Source organism: Callorhinchus milii, unplaced genomic scaffold (assembly GCF_018977255.1).
Source record: "Callorhinchus milii isolate IMCB2004 unplaced genomic scaffold, IMCB_Cmil_1.0 Scaffold19, whole genome shotgun sequence".
NCBI classification, from domain to species: Eukaryota; Metazoa; Chordata; class Chondrichthyes; order Chimaeriformes; family Callorhinchidae; genus Callorhinchus; species Callorhinchus milii.
The window spans coordinates 5743206-5759580 of NW_024704760.1; the positions used below are offsets into that span (position 1 = coordinate 5743206).

General features: G+C 39.5%; 1 protein-coding gene across 1 annotated transcript; it reads right to left on the bottom strand.

Annotated features, from left to right (window-relative positions):
- Nucleotides 1-955: 955 nt before the first annotated feature.
- Nucleotides 956-13926, bottom strand: LOC103179127 (leiomodin-1). Its single transcript, XM_007894240.2, has 3 exons — nucleotides 13402-13926; nucleotides 5777-7168; nucleotides 956-4142 (listed from the first exon to the last, which is right to left on the bottom strand). Exons 1-3 carry the CDS (start codon nucleotides 13666-13668, stop codon nucleotides 4116-4118), a joined length of 1686 nt encoding a protein of 561 aa, XP_007892431.2. The 5' UTR covers nucleotides 13669-13926; the 3' UTR covers nucleotides 956-4115.
- Nucleotides 13927-16375: the final 2449 nt, after the last annotated feature.

Below are 16375 nucleotides of genomic sequence, written 5' to 3' on the forward strand. Positions count from 1 at the left end.
GGTATATCACATCAAATTGAAAAACGACCCAACAGATTTGTTTAAGCATGTCTCCTTTTAAGATTTTTTTCCGAACAAGAAATCCATTTTGTCCGCACTTGCTGTAATCCGATGTGTTGCCTGTTCTGCTTGCAGGGCCAGTAGAAACAGGGTCTGGACTTTGGTCATCACCTCTGTCGTTCGAAGTCTTGTCAACAAGAAGCACAATTCAGCTTAATGTGTTGTTAACTGGTCTCGCCAGTGATAAGGATATTCCAGTGTTCAGCTCTAACCAAGAATCTGATGAAAGATCTAACAGAACTTATTTAACAAAAGTAAACAGGTCGAAATGATGGGACAGACCTCAAACTCATGAGCTTACACCATAGATTTTCATCTTCTAGACAACCACCTATATCTTATTTTGATCAGGTCAATTGGAGCACATAATAATAATAATCCTTGCATTTGATATAGTGCCTTATCATGTCTTTGAGATGTCTCAAAGCACTTCAAAGAATATACTGTGAAATGGATTGTCTATGTATTTCGTGGACGAAACGCGGCAGCCAATTGCGCACAGCAGCGTCCCCACAAACAGTCATGGGTTGAATGACCAAATTAATATTTTGGGCACATGGGCCAGAGTTACATGAAACTACAGGTGTTCTAGGTATCAGCCCACCTGTTGGTAGCATTCTCTCACCTCTAAGCTAGAAGGTTGTGGCTTCAAGCCCGCATCGGGACTTTGATCTCACGGTCTAGTCTGACACTCCAACAAAGTGGAGGCTGCATTGTTGGAAGTGCCATCCTTCGTACGAGATGTTAATTGTGAATGTTTGAATCATTTGCTTTAATAAAGTGCATTTGATTGCCGTGAACTGAAAATTCTGTGCGAAATGACACTGAATGACTGAAGTACAGTTCAAAGAGTGTATGTAATATGTGAAATCAAATTGCGAATTTTGAAAACATATAATTCAAAACACAAGGAATTTTATTGAAGTAAATCTTGGCTGCAAAAAATGTCTTCTCCATCAGCCCGGATCATAATTATATTTATGAACAAGAGCTGTGTCATGGCGGCCCTTATAACCAGCAAAGATAAACAAGCCTGGATTGACGTTGCCAATTTGCTAGCCATTATTAAACGGTCTTTGCAGGAATGGTTGCCATTTAAGGGTGATCATTGGCAGGCCGCCAGTGGAATGTTCCCATTTTTTACTCCCCCTCTCTAAAGCAAACATCAGTGACCTCATCTTTCCCAACAGCAGCTTCAGCAACTTTATTCTTTCTTCAGTTCACTTGGTACTATGGTAACGCAATAACACCGCAGCAATGCCAGGGCCGTTGCTTGCATTCTTTCAACATAGGTGGTAATATATATTTACATTGCAATCGACTGACATCTAAGTTGATTAAAAATACTCCTCATAAAACCGTGGAAATGTACAATATAGTAGGCGGTCGTTCGGCCCATTTTTCCATGTTGGTGTTTGTTCCACGTAAGAAGCCATCCATCCTCCTCCATTCATGTTTGCCACGATGCAGGAACACATCTGGCCTGATGTGAGAGTTAGTTGGTTAGTTGGTTAGTTAGTTGAAAAGTGTTGGAGATAACTGCAAGATGGATTGGAGAGGGATTTGACTGCTAACCAGAATGTCATGAGTCAGATACCAGTCCAAGTAGCTATTGCTCAAACATATTTAATTCAGATCAGTGGTTTCAGTCAACTTTTGCCTGATACAATGGATGAAGCGTCACATAGAAATGAAGGGGAGGGGGAAAATTGCCTCTTGTCAAAGTGTAGCAACTTTGATCTTATTATAAATCGTATTATATTTGTTCTTATCATAAATCACCACAGTCTGCAAGTTAGGAATGGTGGATGGTGGGGAAGAAAAACTGAAATCAAACAAACCCGTGTTAACTCTCCCTGATCTTTGCAGATTATTTATGCTTTATTATTTGTTCTGCACCGGATGATAGATTTCAATAAATTGCCTCCCACTGATGTGAAACTCATTGACTTATAGTTGCTTGCTTTATTCCCCCCCATATTAACCTGTCCGCTCCCTCTGTTCCGCAGGCTCTGTCCGGCCTGCTCCATGTCCCCGCATCGGCAGTTGGGCTTTCAGCTTCGCTGCCCCCACACTAAGGAAATCCACCTCACAGTCCCTTCATCTTGTTCCCTCCCTTGCCTCCTTCCAAGCCAACCTCAAGACCTTCCTCTTCGATCGCGCATTCGGCCAGCTTCCTACTCCTACCTTCCCGGCTCGGGTCCAAATCCCTGAATGTCCAGCGCCTTGGGTTGGTACATTCTCCCGACATGAAAGACGCTACACAAACATAATTTGTTGTTGTTGTTGAGACGTTTGCTTCTATCCAATCACCTGGAACAATTTCTGAATAAATTGAATTTGGGGAAAATAGTGATTTAAGTCTCCCCGATTCTTTTCCTTGTTGATTTTAGTTTCCGTACTATTTTTCTGTTTATAATTAAGTCTTTAAGTTCACCCTTTTCTCTAAACTCTAACCTTTCACAAACTTCCTGTATCTTGTCCTCCTTTTCCACCATGAAGACTGAAGCCCAAATATTCGTCCAACAATTCTAGAACATCCTTATCCTCTACTATTGTCACATGTGTCTGCTATTGCTTCCTTCTTTACTGCCGTCTTTCTCACATGCTTTGCTGTTACCTTGAATATCATCTGCAAATGGCTTTTCATATTCCCTTTTAATCTTCTCTGTTATTTTCTTGGTTTTATTTTGCTGCTCTCTGTATCCCTCTGAATCATCAGTTACACCATTGTCCCAATCTAATTCACCAGCTCCACCAGCATCAACATTTTCATACAGCGACAATCCTGAGCTTCTGCTAAAGAGATTGTAACGTTAACTTCAAAATTCTCATTTCCTGTGAAGCATATGGATTTACATTTGAGATCAAATGTGCCAACATTATCATATCACAAAATATTTAAAAGGACAACACTATGGCATATTATACATTGGTACAAATATTGCTTTTATCATGTAAAAAAAAACTAACATGCTGCTCGTAGTCAGAAAAATGGTCAGTATTTGTATTGTGCTGTTTATTGCGATTTTAGTGATCTGTTAATAGATGATGCATCAGGCAAGTATGGGAGGTACATGGCTATTGTGTGGCTGGTGTATCTGTTGATAGCATGTGCAGCATACATTTACAAACGTTCACTTAATACTTGTTCAAATATTACACAGACGCTGAACGACACAAATATTTACAAATCCTCTGGGATTGAGACAAATGCGCTTATTTTTTAAACAAAAATAATCATTGCAAAAGAAAAGCCATAAGGTATTCAAAAGACACAGGCAATAATAGCAGTTTCAGTTTGCAGTACCCATTAACAATCAGTGAAAGACCTTATCTCTGGTTATTAACTTGATGATTCCACTACATGACTAGAATTATAAGGCATCATTTGTACAAGTGGAAGGATAAATAGATTCAGATTGAGAAAATCGACCAAGCTGTATGTCAGCTAAACAAATGGCTTCATATTTCCCCCTTAGCCTTCTATATTATTTCCCTTGTCTCCTTTTGCAGCTCTCTGTATTTTCCTATGTCAACGAGGGACTGAAGACTGCAAACGTCGGTATTTTGGGTTTAATAGTTCTTGGATTCTTTGTGACTTGTGGTAAAAGTGGAAACAGAAGTGGAGACCTCTTTCAAAGACTGAAACCAGCTGAGATGAAAGTTTTATGAAAGCTCTGAAGGGAAAACAGTGGTCGAATATGAATAGCGATAGACTTTATATCAGGAAATAACCACATTTAATCAAAAGGAATCTGCCAAACCTCTAATGACAGAAAGCACAGAAAATAGGAAGGTAACATAAGAAGAATTGCTCACTGTCATTGTGCACAACATGTGACGTGAAGATATGGAGAGAAGAGGCAATCAAATGAAACGCACTTGAAAAACCCTTAGAAATTCTGCCATCTTTAAGTCACAGAGCCTGCAAATGCGTTTTGTGAATGATCAGTGATAACGACAATGATGCTTTGGCGAAAGTAATAAGTTTGGGTTTACAAAAAGATTATTGGGAAACCTCCAGTAGTGGACATTGGTGCAGTTTCTTCTCCTCATTGCAGTAACTTGGGAACCGCAACCTAAAACCAATGAAAATAAGTCTTATTAGAAATTGTACTGATGTATTATACCATAATGAACACTGTGGCTCTACGTTGTAAAAAAAATTAAGCACCACTAAATATATTACATTAAAACTAATAATAATAATAATAATTTGGTCAATCAATCCACAACTTGTGTGCGACACTGCTGTGCATAATTGCCTGCCGTGTTTCGCCCACAAAATATACAGTTGATGCACTTTAGGGTGTATTCTGTAAAGCGCTTTGAGACGTCTCAAAGACGCCTATATCAAATGCAAGGATTATTATTGTTATTTCCTCCAGTTAATATGTATTAATCTGATGCCGATGAGGCAAAATAGAAGCTGTTACTATTTCCATTACTCCTCTAAAAACTCTGATCAGCCAAGTACAGTAGTCATTTTTTGTGTGTGAGCCCATACAACACATGCCATCAGCCAATTCAACTGTGTAATTGTAAACTCATCCATCCTTACATACACGTATGTTTCAGCAAGGCTTTCTGGATAGCAATCAAGAGCATTAACCCATGCTGCTTTTTTCCCTTGCCCTAGTTGCTAATTACATAATTAGTTAACCTGTAATTTTCTTTGCACAAGGTTGTCACAACTAACAAATTAGACCCCATTATTGGTAGTGGTAAAATTAGCCCTCACTGGGAACCACAAGTAATAGCAACAGCTGCATCACTTTGGTTGCTTCTAAATATTGTTATCGTTGTATTGAATCACACACGCAGAGCCAGAAACAGTGACAATCTTCCTAAGAGATTATTAGAGAGTATATTTTTAGAAACATTTTAGATGCTATTTGGGGTGGTGAGGGGAAGTTAAGGAGGATGGCGAGTGGACTTGAAAAGATCGTTCCATTTTTAACACCTGAACAATTACACGAGTAACACAAATGTCTTTGGAATTCCACACAACTGTTCTAAATGTAGGCAATATCGTTGCTTGTGGTGCGGACACACTATTTTGGAAGCTGTACTTGTACTTTAAATGACTAGAGGTATGTCACACCAAACTCCAACACAAAGTACTTTCAGGGTGAAGTGGCTCGGAGTTGATGTGATGATGTGCATGACATACTTCCACCTACTAAAAAGATTCTCCACTCAGTTTCCTTATCAAAGAATCTCATTAAAAATCACCACCTATTAGATAGATCTCAAGTATCTATCCTTTTTTTCCCCTTTTTCATACAAGTGCATATATAGGACTGTGAATGTCTTTATAATAATATAAAATAATAATCCTTGCATTTGATATAGCGCCTTATCAAGTCTTCGAGACGCCTCAAAGCGCTTCACGGAATATACTGTAAAGTGAATTGACGGTGTATTTTGTGCCCAATTGCATTCAGCAGTGTCCTGCAAACAGTGGTGGATTGAGTGACCAATTGTTTTTTAAGGCATTATTAACTTCTGAAAAAAAGTGATTCGCCATATCAACTGACAACCGGGTTCTTACTTACCGCTAGGTAAACAGAGGCGTGTGGCGTAAGGAAACTTACCCTGCCGGGACTCGAACCCAGGTCCTCTAGCTTGCGAGGCGAGTGCTCTAACCACTGAGCTACAGGATTTGCATTAAAACAAATGAATAATCAATTCTGGAAACCAAGTTATTTACCTTCTTTAACTTTTTGATATTGCCAGCCCGGATGGAAGCCAGAAACTGATCTCTTGAGTTCTTCTCCGGAATTGGCCCTCTGACCTCCAGCTTTCTCTCCGAGACGGGTGTCAAGGAATTTCTTAGGTTCTTGGTCTCTTCGTTTTCTTCTCTCGTGCTCCTGCCTTTCGATCGGTGGTTGGGTGTCGTCGAGCTGACTTTTTCAGGCAGGGCTGGGGGAGGGGGAGGGGGAGGAGGCGGTGGTGGAGTGGGAACTGCGGCCTTTCTCTGAGATGGTTTTGGGGATGGCCAAGGTGAGCTTCTAGGAGAAGATTGAGGGGACGCTTTTGGTGATTTTTGCATCCCGTGTGGCTTTGGTACCTCAAGCCCTTGCTTCTTGTCCCCTTCTTGACCCTGTCTCTGCTCCTGCAGACGCTTTTGCCTTTGTTTGTCCATGTTCCTACTCAGCAGGTTGGTCACAGTCATCCGAGGTCCTGCCAACTCAAAATGGTAGCCCATCTTCAGAAGGGTGGTGTTTTCCTTCAAAAGTTTAGCGATATCCATCTCGACCTGACCCCCAAATATATGGCGCTGGTTATGGAACCTGAACTCTGTTAAGACACTGTTCTGCTGCAAAGCTCTCATGACGGCGATGACCCCTTTGCCAGAGATGTAATTCGATTCCAGGTTGAGGTTTGTGATACTTTTGTTTAGCTTTAACATGCCAGCAACAGCAAAAGCAACGTGGTCGTCAGCGCGGGTGTTTGCAAAGCTGAAGGTCTTCACAAAGGTGTTTTCTTTCAAAGCGTCCGCAAATCGGATTAAGATATCATTGGAAATCCCTTCGGAGTTATTTAAATTGACCTCAGTGACTGCCGGGTCATTGCTCATCACTTTTTCTATTGGTTCATCAAAAATAGTCGAGGCCGGAGCTTGTGTTTCTGGAGCTTTCGGTTCAGTTTTCTCCCGTTGAAGTTTTTCTTTGCTGGGGGAATCCTTACTCTGAGTTGAACAACAGTTGCTTGAGTTTGCCTTGGAAGAGGCGGAGCAGTTTTCACTACCCTTGTCTTTCGTCTCACACTTTGTCCTCGTGCACTTTCCTTCCTTGTAGGTTGCCTTTGGCGTTTCATCTTTGGGTCGAGTAGATTTGTCTGCCTTCTCTTCCCCTTTTGCCTCTCGGTCTTTCTCCTTTTCCTTTATTTCCGCGCTCCTGCTCTCCTTTCCTTCTTTTCCATTTACCTCTTTGCTCTTCTCTATTTCTTCCTTCTCCTTCTCTTTTCTTTCACTCGCCACTTTCTCATATCTTCTCGCAGGCCTCTCTTCACCCATGTTTGTGGTTGCCGTTGTATCCGTTTTGTTGTGGATTTCCGTAGATGTGGATTCTGTGCATACTTCACCAGGAGCTTGCCCTTCCTAGAAGAATGTAATTTAAAGGAAGTTTAAAACCAAATAGGCAACACCATTGGAAACCCAGCATTTGCACACTCAACACTTGAATACCAAAAGTAATTCATGCTGAAAAATAAATGATACTAATAATAATCTTTGCATTTGATATAGCACCTCATCACATCTCAAAGCGCTTCACAGAATATACTGTAAAGTGAATTGATTGTATATTTTGCGGCTGAAAGGCAGCAGCCAATCACACACAGCAGTGCCTCACAAATACTCGTGGATTGAGTGACCAATTTTTTTTTCTTGAAGGAATTATTACCCCCAGAAAAGTGATCCACCACTCAACTAACAACCGGGTTCCTACTCACTGCTAGGTAAACAGAGCAGTGGGGGGTAAGGAAACTTGCCCAACGTTTTGCCCTGCCAAGAATCAAACCCAGGTCTCTTGCTTGCGAGGCGAATGCTCTAACCACTGAGCTACAGCACTCCAAGTCTCTAACTTAGCATTATTTATCAACAGAATATGAGTAGAGGAGATTGTAGCTGTTAGTAGTGTCTGTTGCTTATAAAGGAGCTTTTATTTCTCTGCAGCTTGATTCTAATCAGTGCTTTGTAATTATACTGTGACATGTCAGATTTCCCACATTTCAGTGGGATACAATAACCTACACTAACTAAATGTTGCTAACAAACAGATTAGAATCAGACATGGGAAGCCAATGTAATACGTTTTGGACCTCCATAATACAATAGCCACTTGTTAAAAATAGTTTGTTATGATTTGTTGAACCTACAGTGGAACTGACCCTTGTAAAGTTGAATTTAAATTAAACAGTAAATGACCACATTTTATCTGGGGGATTGTTGGCTCAGACACCGGGAGAAACTTCCTTTAATGCCGTGTCCAGCTGAAGATCTTTTTAAAAATTTTTTTTTTATTTCTTTGCATAAGAGGAGGGTATGGAGAAGTAAGACTCATCAAAGCACATCAAGTGTACCATCTGAGTGAGTGAGTGAGTGAGGGAGGGAGGGAGGGAGGGAGGGAGGGAGAGAATGATGAAAATGAAGCATGCTATTTCTCTCTCCCTGACAAAAGAAAAGTTTTGGAAACATGATGAACCCATTTCAATTGAATGAAACCCACAGTGGTGCACACTGACACTAATGTATAACATGAAAATAATCAACAACAACAACAACAACAAGATTCCATTTATAGAGCGCCTTTCACGTCGGGAGGACATCCCAAGGCGCTGGTTGCTACATTGGTAAGGACACCAGTCATTGTCAATACTATACCCGATTATTACTTTTTCACATTTTATGGTTGGTGACTTAAAAATGTTGCTTGATTGTCTATGTGCAATCCCATCTGTTTCATATCGCCTAAAGTTCATACACAGCTGAGACCAGGACAAGTGCAAATATAGATTACTATCATCTGGGAGGCATTTTGTTTAGACCTAAATATAGATTGGCACTGGCAATGAAATGAATTGCCAACAGAGTACTCCTGTGGAATAGCAATCTTTCCTTTGACTTCGGCATGTATCATTTTCCATCCAGTCAAAGGCTCCTGTGAATTCTTTGGTGAAGGGTGGGATATTGTTAACGAGTATCAGTTATAATTAACTAAGATATTCCAATATTAGTTGACCCAGAATTGTAGCACGTTGGCTGACAAAAGGAACACATCGCAACGTGATAAGGCAGAGACTCAATCCCGTCTAGCCTAGGGAATGGGATGGGACTGTTTTGGTGTCACAAGTTTACTGAGTAACTTTAGCCGTTCCCTCTGAAGCAATGAGACATAATACTTGGAAACTAAAGATGGGGCAGAAATTCAAAACATGGCAAAACAGAAACAGCAGGAGGACATTCAGTTAATCAAGTCTGTTCCACCAGTTTTTTTTAGATCTTGATAGATCTTTGAGACAATAAATGACAAGGCACAATATAAAATACAAAGCTTATTATTATTATTATTATTATCATCTTCAAATGCAAGGATTATTTTTATTGTTATGAAGATGGTTAGCCTGAATTGCAAGGTAAGATTGCCCTGGTCAAAAAAGTTCCCAACATTAATGGGAAGCCATTTCCTTTCTTTATCAGTGAATATCGCTAAATGTTAGTATCAATCAGCAGAATATGTATTCTTGATTCCTAAACGTATCTGGAGTATATTTAGGAGAAATTGTGTAAAAGCCTTTTATGTGCCTTCAAGTTTCTCCCTGGTACTTCCTCTGCCTTTACTGGAAAAAAATGGACAATGGTTCAGAGAAGCAGAGTTTAAGTTGAAGTTGGCTGGAACTAATCATGGACTGTTCAACATACACAGCCGTAGAATAGCCATCCTAATTAGGATAAACCCTGCAGAGCACAGTCAAACACAGCTTCTGATGGGAGGCCAGCCAAAAACATTCTGTTTGAGAAAAGGTTTATAAAAGCCAAGATATATACACAAGTTTAAACCAAGACCAATGCAAGGTTCGCATCTGCAGTCAAATATTCCAGTTTGGGAACAGTGGATAGTGAGGGAGGTTAGAATTCAGGCCATATACAGGATATCTGATGTCTCCACATGGAGAAGCACATCATTTATGAGAGTGAATTGGAACAATACATTCAGATAGAGGGGTATAGTAAAGGGCAGCAGGGCAAGGGAATTGTGAAGAGCACGTTCAAGACTGACACCAGGAAGCATTTATTATAATAATAATAATCCTTGCATTTGATATAGTGCCTTATCAGGTCGTCGAGACGTCTCAAAGTGCTTCAGAGAATATACTGTAAAGTTCAATGACTGTGTATTTGTTTACACGGCAGGTCAATAGCTGTTGAAATGATTCTCATGAACATTATTTGAGACCAGGAAACTATAATGGAAACAGATAGTATTCCAATACTGACATAATAATAATAATAATAATAATAATAATAATAATAATAATCCTTGCATTTGATATAGCGCTTTTCACGTCTTCTAGACATCTCAAAGCGCTTCACAGAATATACTGTAAAGTGAATTGTCTGTATGTTTGTGGGCGAAACGACATGAAGCAATACAGTGTGTGGGAGGAGGCTTGATGGGCCAAATGGCCTCTCCTATTGTGTTCACGCTGAAGCCTGTTGCTATATCCTTAAAAGCGATAGTGTGTAAAGCAACAGTCAGCAGAATCAGAATGTTTAAAAGAGATAAATAGGATACTTGAGTAGCAGAGACATAAAAGGCTAGCGTGAAAGGGCAAGATTTCTGAAACTGCTAATATGAATCTGGCAAGAAGGAAATTTTGAAACAATCAAGGACAGCGCAATATATATGTATAAAGCAGGTATTTTCAAGTATATAAAAGCCAACAGGTCACCCAAATCTCAACTATTAGAACATCTAAATATTCAGATAGCTCTGATAAGTTTTAGATGAGGCTTTAGTTATGTTGCCTTCATGCTCCAATTTTTTCCACTCTTTGCTTGCACTATCCTGTTGCTCAGATCAAGACAATAATAATAATAATAATAATCCTTGCATTTGATATAGTGCCTTATCACGTCGTTGAGACGTCTCAAAGCTTTTCACAGAATATATTATAAAGTGGATTCACTGTGTATTTTGTGGGCGGAACACAGCAGCCAATAGCACACAGCAGTGTCCCACAAACAGTTGTGGATTAAGTGATCACATTTTTGTTGCTGGACTATTACCCCTGATAAGCGATCCGCCAATTGACTAACAACCGGGTGCCAACTTATTGCTAGTAAACAGAGGCGTGTGGAGTAAGGAAACTTGCCTAAGGTTTCTCCCTGACCATGAAAAAAACATTGTTTTTCTTTCTAAGACAATAGAAGTTGTTTTAGAGAGCATGTCCAAGTTACTCTTTTCCTTCTCTTCAAACATATTGCTAATTTCAGCATGTTAATGCAGAATGTAACAGTAACTTGCATTTGAGACGTTAGAGAGCCCTGGGACATCTTTCCTACGTGAAGGGCACTATACAAGTGTAATTTGTTGTTGTTATTGTTGAGTAGCACCTTTCACATAGAATTAACATCACAAAATGCTTCACATATTTATTATATAATTTTGATAAGGCCACGCCATTCTAAGGTTCAGATTGAGCCCTTTTGCAGTCAGGTGCTTCAGAAAATTAGTGTCAAATCAGGAATTATGGAACATTGCCTTTTTATAAGGACTTAGACCCACTTGAAATGGTTCTATCATGGACCGTTCAGGAGAAAACCCAAATCAACACTTGTCAATCAAGTCTCCTACAGGAAGTCTTGGGTGTTATAGACGTTTTAGCGTGAAGTATTATTTCATTGGCCTCTGTCTACATTCAGTAAATAGATTGCAGGAATCCTGTGCTGGTAAACCTGAGAGTACAAACAGAGGGCTTTGCCACTCATATTAACCACAAAACAAGTTAGGATTACTTGCTCACTCAGCATTACTTGAGAAGCTGGCCAGATCTGAAGTGAGCCTCAAATCAAGGACACTCAGTCTCTCTCATAGTAACGTATATCTCAGTTATTATTCTGACTGTGAGAGACTCTCTCCAGATTGAATGAAACGTGGGTTTTTTATGGTTACAAATGAAGTTCTGAATTTCAAATGTTTAATCCCTATCACTACTGATATTTAAAACAAATGTAAGTTAGAAATGATGTAATTCAGGAACAACATTAACAATAATAAATTAGGATGTGGAGTTTTACTATCAAGTCCGGCTCCTGGTGTGTCTACATTTTCCTGGTACTGAGTTGGATTTGAGGCTCATAAGTTGCTTAGTGGTTAATATAAGTGGCAAAGCCCTCTGTTTGTACTGCAGATGAGGTTTAGATAACTGGCTTTCAACCACTACGCCCCAAAACTCTGGAACATTCTTTCTCTATCCCTCTTACCTGCTCCCTCCTTCTCCATCTTCAGGTCACACCTAAAGATCTTCCTATTCGACCGTGCCTGTGGTCATCTCTCCCCTTGCCCGGCTCGTTATTGTTCATCACTGTCAAGCGCTCTGGGACATTGCACTGAGTGAGGGGCACTATATAAATGCAAGTTGTTGTTGTTGTTGTTGGATGCACATTACCACTGAGATCAAGTTCAGGCTCTCTTCCATATTCCTAATCAACTTGAAGCTCCAATATTTGCAGTGCTGCCCTAGCTTTACGTCACCGGATGTTTTGAAACATTTTACGATATTATTTCTCTTTTTAAAAGTATGATTATTTTTCTCTAATGTTCCTCTCTGCGGTTCCACAGGCATTGTTTGCCCTCCAGTCAATTAACTGTTGCGCTGTTCATGTGTGAGCCTCAGTACAACACTTGACCGTGCAGGACATCACAGTTGAGAATGACTTGTTCCCATCAGATGCCACACATGTACATTACCGATAGAGGGTGATGAAGAGGGGACATGAACCCAGTGTGATTGATCAGGGAAAATTTAACCTCATTAAGCAGCCCTGGTTAACACCAGCAAACTCAGCATTGACTGGGATTTGAACCAGTGAGTTCTTGGTTTTTAAACTACAGCTCCAGTGGGTAGCGCGCTCACCTCGCAAGCAAGAGGACCTGGGTTCGATTCCCGGGCTGGGCAAAACCTAAGACAAGTTTCCTTACTCCACAAGCCTCTGTTTGCCTCGCGGTAAGTAGAAACCTGCTTGTTAGTCGATTGGCAGATCGCATTCCGGGGGTAATAATCTCTTAAAAAATAATATGATCACTCAATCCACGACTGTTTGTGGGACACTGCTGTGCGCAATTGGCTGCCGCGTTTCACCCACAAAAANCACACAGTCACTACACTACAGTATATCCTGTGAAGCTCTTTGAGATGTCTCGAACACATGATAAGGTGCTATATCAACTGTAAGGATTATTATCATTATTCCTCTTCAGTATTAGTTATAAACATGCACATACAACACCAATAACAAATTACGTTTGTATAGCGCCTTTCACATCAGGTGGATGTCCATGTATACACACAGCATTCAATGCACCAGTGTACTGAGTAGTTAAAAATGACATTAGAAACACAATGTTAAAAATCACTAAAGGAATGCAGATGAAGAATACAGCATTAAGAATAGTTCCTTGGAAACAATACTTGTTGAACGTATTGAAAGCAGATAGGAATTCAAGTACGTTTCGAAACAGCAGAGACTTAAAGAATCAACACATTTCTTTTTTGAAGATATAAAAACAGACTCGTTGATGAGTAGAGAATATAATTATATGAACTCACGTCAATAGATATCTCTCGTTCTATCAATTTCCTAGTTGCTTTCTCACAGTAGTGGAGCATTGCTTCCCGGTCATAGTTTCCTGTGCAATGCTTGTCTGTCTGATTTCTCTGTCTCAATCCGATAGGAACATGCATATTTGGATCCATCACATCCAACTCTTTTTCCAGTTCTTGCATTTCTTCCGGAGAGAGATTTGCCAACAGATTATCGATGTCTGGGTCCTCGCTCACCTGCCTCTTATATTCTTGTTTCCTAAATCGCGACATTTTTCTACTTTCCTTTTTTTTAAAAAAAAAGTAACCAAAAAAAAGTAAAATTGCAGCTTGCGTGTGCCGTTTGAAATCTTCGGTTGTGAACGGTGCTTGTCGTTTCAAAAAAATGCAACCAAAAATGACTCTAAACCTCCAATTCGGCCACTTTTTATAGCTGGAGTCTTAAGACTGACTTATTTTCGACTGTCCCACAGAGCAGATGTTGAAATGCCAAGCCAGAATGCAAGAGATACTTATATGATGTAGCAACAGAGCTTGAAATGATAAGCTTGATTGATGTGGGATTGCTCCATTTAGACACAGCTCCAAGCCTTATTTGAATACTAAGCGTCCGAACAGCCATTGAGCAGTGAAAGAGTCTGCGATACAGCCAATCAATTTAGGTTGTGCTCTGAGGACATTCCAAGGAATCCTAAGCAGTTGCATTACCAAATTTAGTCCAGCAGATTTAGCCTTGAAAGGCAATAGGAAGAAGAACAGCAAAACTAAATCACACAAAAAAATGTAGGAGTTGGCAGAACTAAATGTTTAATTAATACTATAAAAATGTTTAAAAGGAGAAGCAGAACAAAAAGCAATAACATTGCATAATCAAAAGCACTAAATTTGGTCACTGCACTCATCTTCAAGCTTATATCTTGGATGTTTAAACAATTCTTACTTCTTTCAAATCCAATTCAAAGTAAAGAGTTTTTGCCAACAATATTAACCCAAACTTATACTTGTGGTGAATCTTTATTACATCGCCCTATATATTGTGAAAAGTCCATAGAAAATATTTTGTGTGGAGTTTCCAATTTGTTTATCTGAAATACTTTTGAACTGTTCAACTTATAATAATAATCCTTATATTTGATAACACCTTTCACATCTGGAAACTGGCTCAAAGCGCTTCATGGGATATATTGTAAATTGTAGTGATTGTTTTTTACAGGAAGATGAAATTAACTTAAGAGAGGTTGAATAAACCAAAGGAATTTTTTATTGTAACTCTAATATCAAAGCATCTCAAAATGCTTTGCAGTATTTACTGTCGTGCAGTGACTGTTTTTTATGCACACATACAAGCCAATTTGTTCCAAACAACAAAGTCCCACAAATAGTTATGAATATAGGACTAATTAATCTGGAGGATTGTGTGGTGTGTGTGCTTATTAGGAAGGGATGCGGGGGGAGGTGGGTGAAGTCTGTGTGGAGAATATAACCCTAGTGTTTGTCCTGGCATGACCTGAGGTGTAAACCTCCAATGTACACACACCTCAGAGATTATTATTCATTATTCTCACCTGATCATTAAGGGGTGGGGGGTTCTTATTCAATGCTCTGTTGAACATAAGTTTTTTACTGCAGGTTCAAAATAGCTTATGAATTTATGAACTAGTATGTTATGAACTTCCCGAATGGCACAAGGCTGGAAATGTTAAAGTGATGGATAACTTGGTGAATCAACAGCAAAGTCCATAGGTCTGATGAGTACGTATATGGAGGTGTGAAGGATAAAGCGAATACTATTTTATTAGGCACGGGAAAAGTGAGCCAATTCCCCAAAAGGGAAGCTTTCCCATTTGAATAGCAACTGAGCTATCAGGTTGGAAGAATGGTGAGAAGGAAGAAATGAAATTGAAAATAAACTTCACAAGGGATCAGACAGAATGTTTCCTGGAGAGGTGGGACAACAGTTGATGCTTCTGTTTAATAATACATTTAGTAACTCTAAAAGTAGATGGCAGAAATTAAAAGCAAACTTAAAGTTGTCCGATTGCCAAATCTGAACGCTAAATACATGACTTATGTGTCAATTATGTGTCTTAGCTTTTCTCTTAAATCTATCGGGTTTAATGTCTAAGCGTTACACAATAATTCTATTCAAGAAATGAATCTTGTTTCGATTCATTGGGGCAAATATATTTGTAAGGGTTCTTTTATATTTCGGATAGATTCCCAAACGCGAAAGTGTGCAAGCCGACATGATCCCGACATGAAAGGTGCTTTACAAATTTAATTTTGTATTTTTGTATGATCTGGAAATTTGGGGAATTTGACTCACCGATATGGTTGACTGAGTTTGTAGGAACCCGAGGTGAGGAAACACAGTATATGGCTTCAAGGATCTTCATAGCTAAATGTTGTGCAATTTCAAACAGGAGTTAATCCAGGTTTTTGGTGCAGACTCCAGTCCACAAGTCTTCGCTGGGGTTAACAAGATCAAGATACTATCAATCACTTTCCTGGCTGTTCATGTTGTGAAGAAAGACAATGTCTTGGTTTTCAGGTTATTTTCTCCTCTCACTGTTCTCTTATGCTGCTGCCAATATTGAGAAATTGATGCACGAGGCAGTGCTGTGTAGAAATTATAGCACAAAAGGGGGCTATTTAGCCCACTAAACCTGAGACAGTACTTGCTCACCCATTAGAGCTATGTACTCCTCCCTATTTCCTACTCTTGACATTCTTCTTCATTTAGTGGATGAGCAATAGGTTTGTCTTATTGTAGTTAAAATCTGATGAAATGATCTTAATGTTAAAGTGCACCTTTACTTGTGACAACCATATTATTCAAGGAGAACAATACATACATTGGCTGCACTGTACTATAGCATTACTCTCTTGCAAGTTGGATTAAGTATCGTAGAACCCACAAAAAAAACACAAGCTAAATCAATCTTGCTCTTATGTATATCGGATAATAACATGGACACTG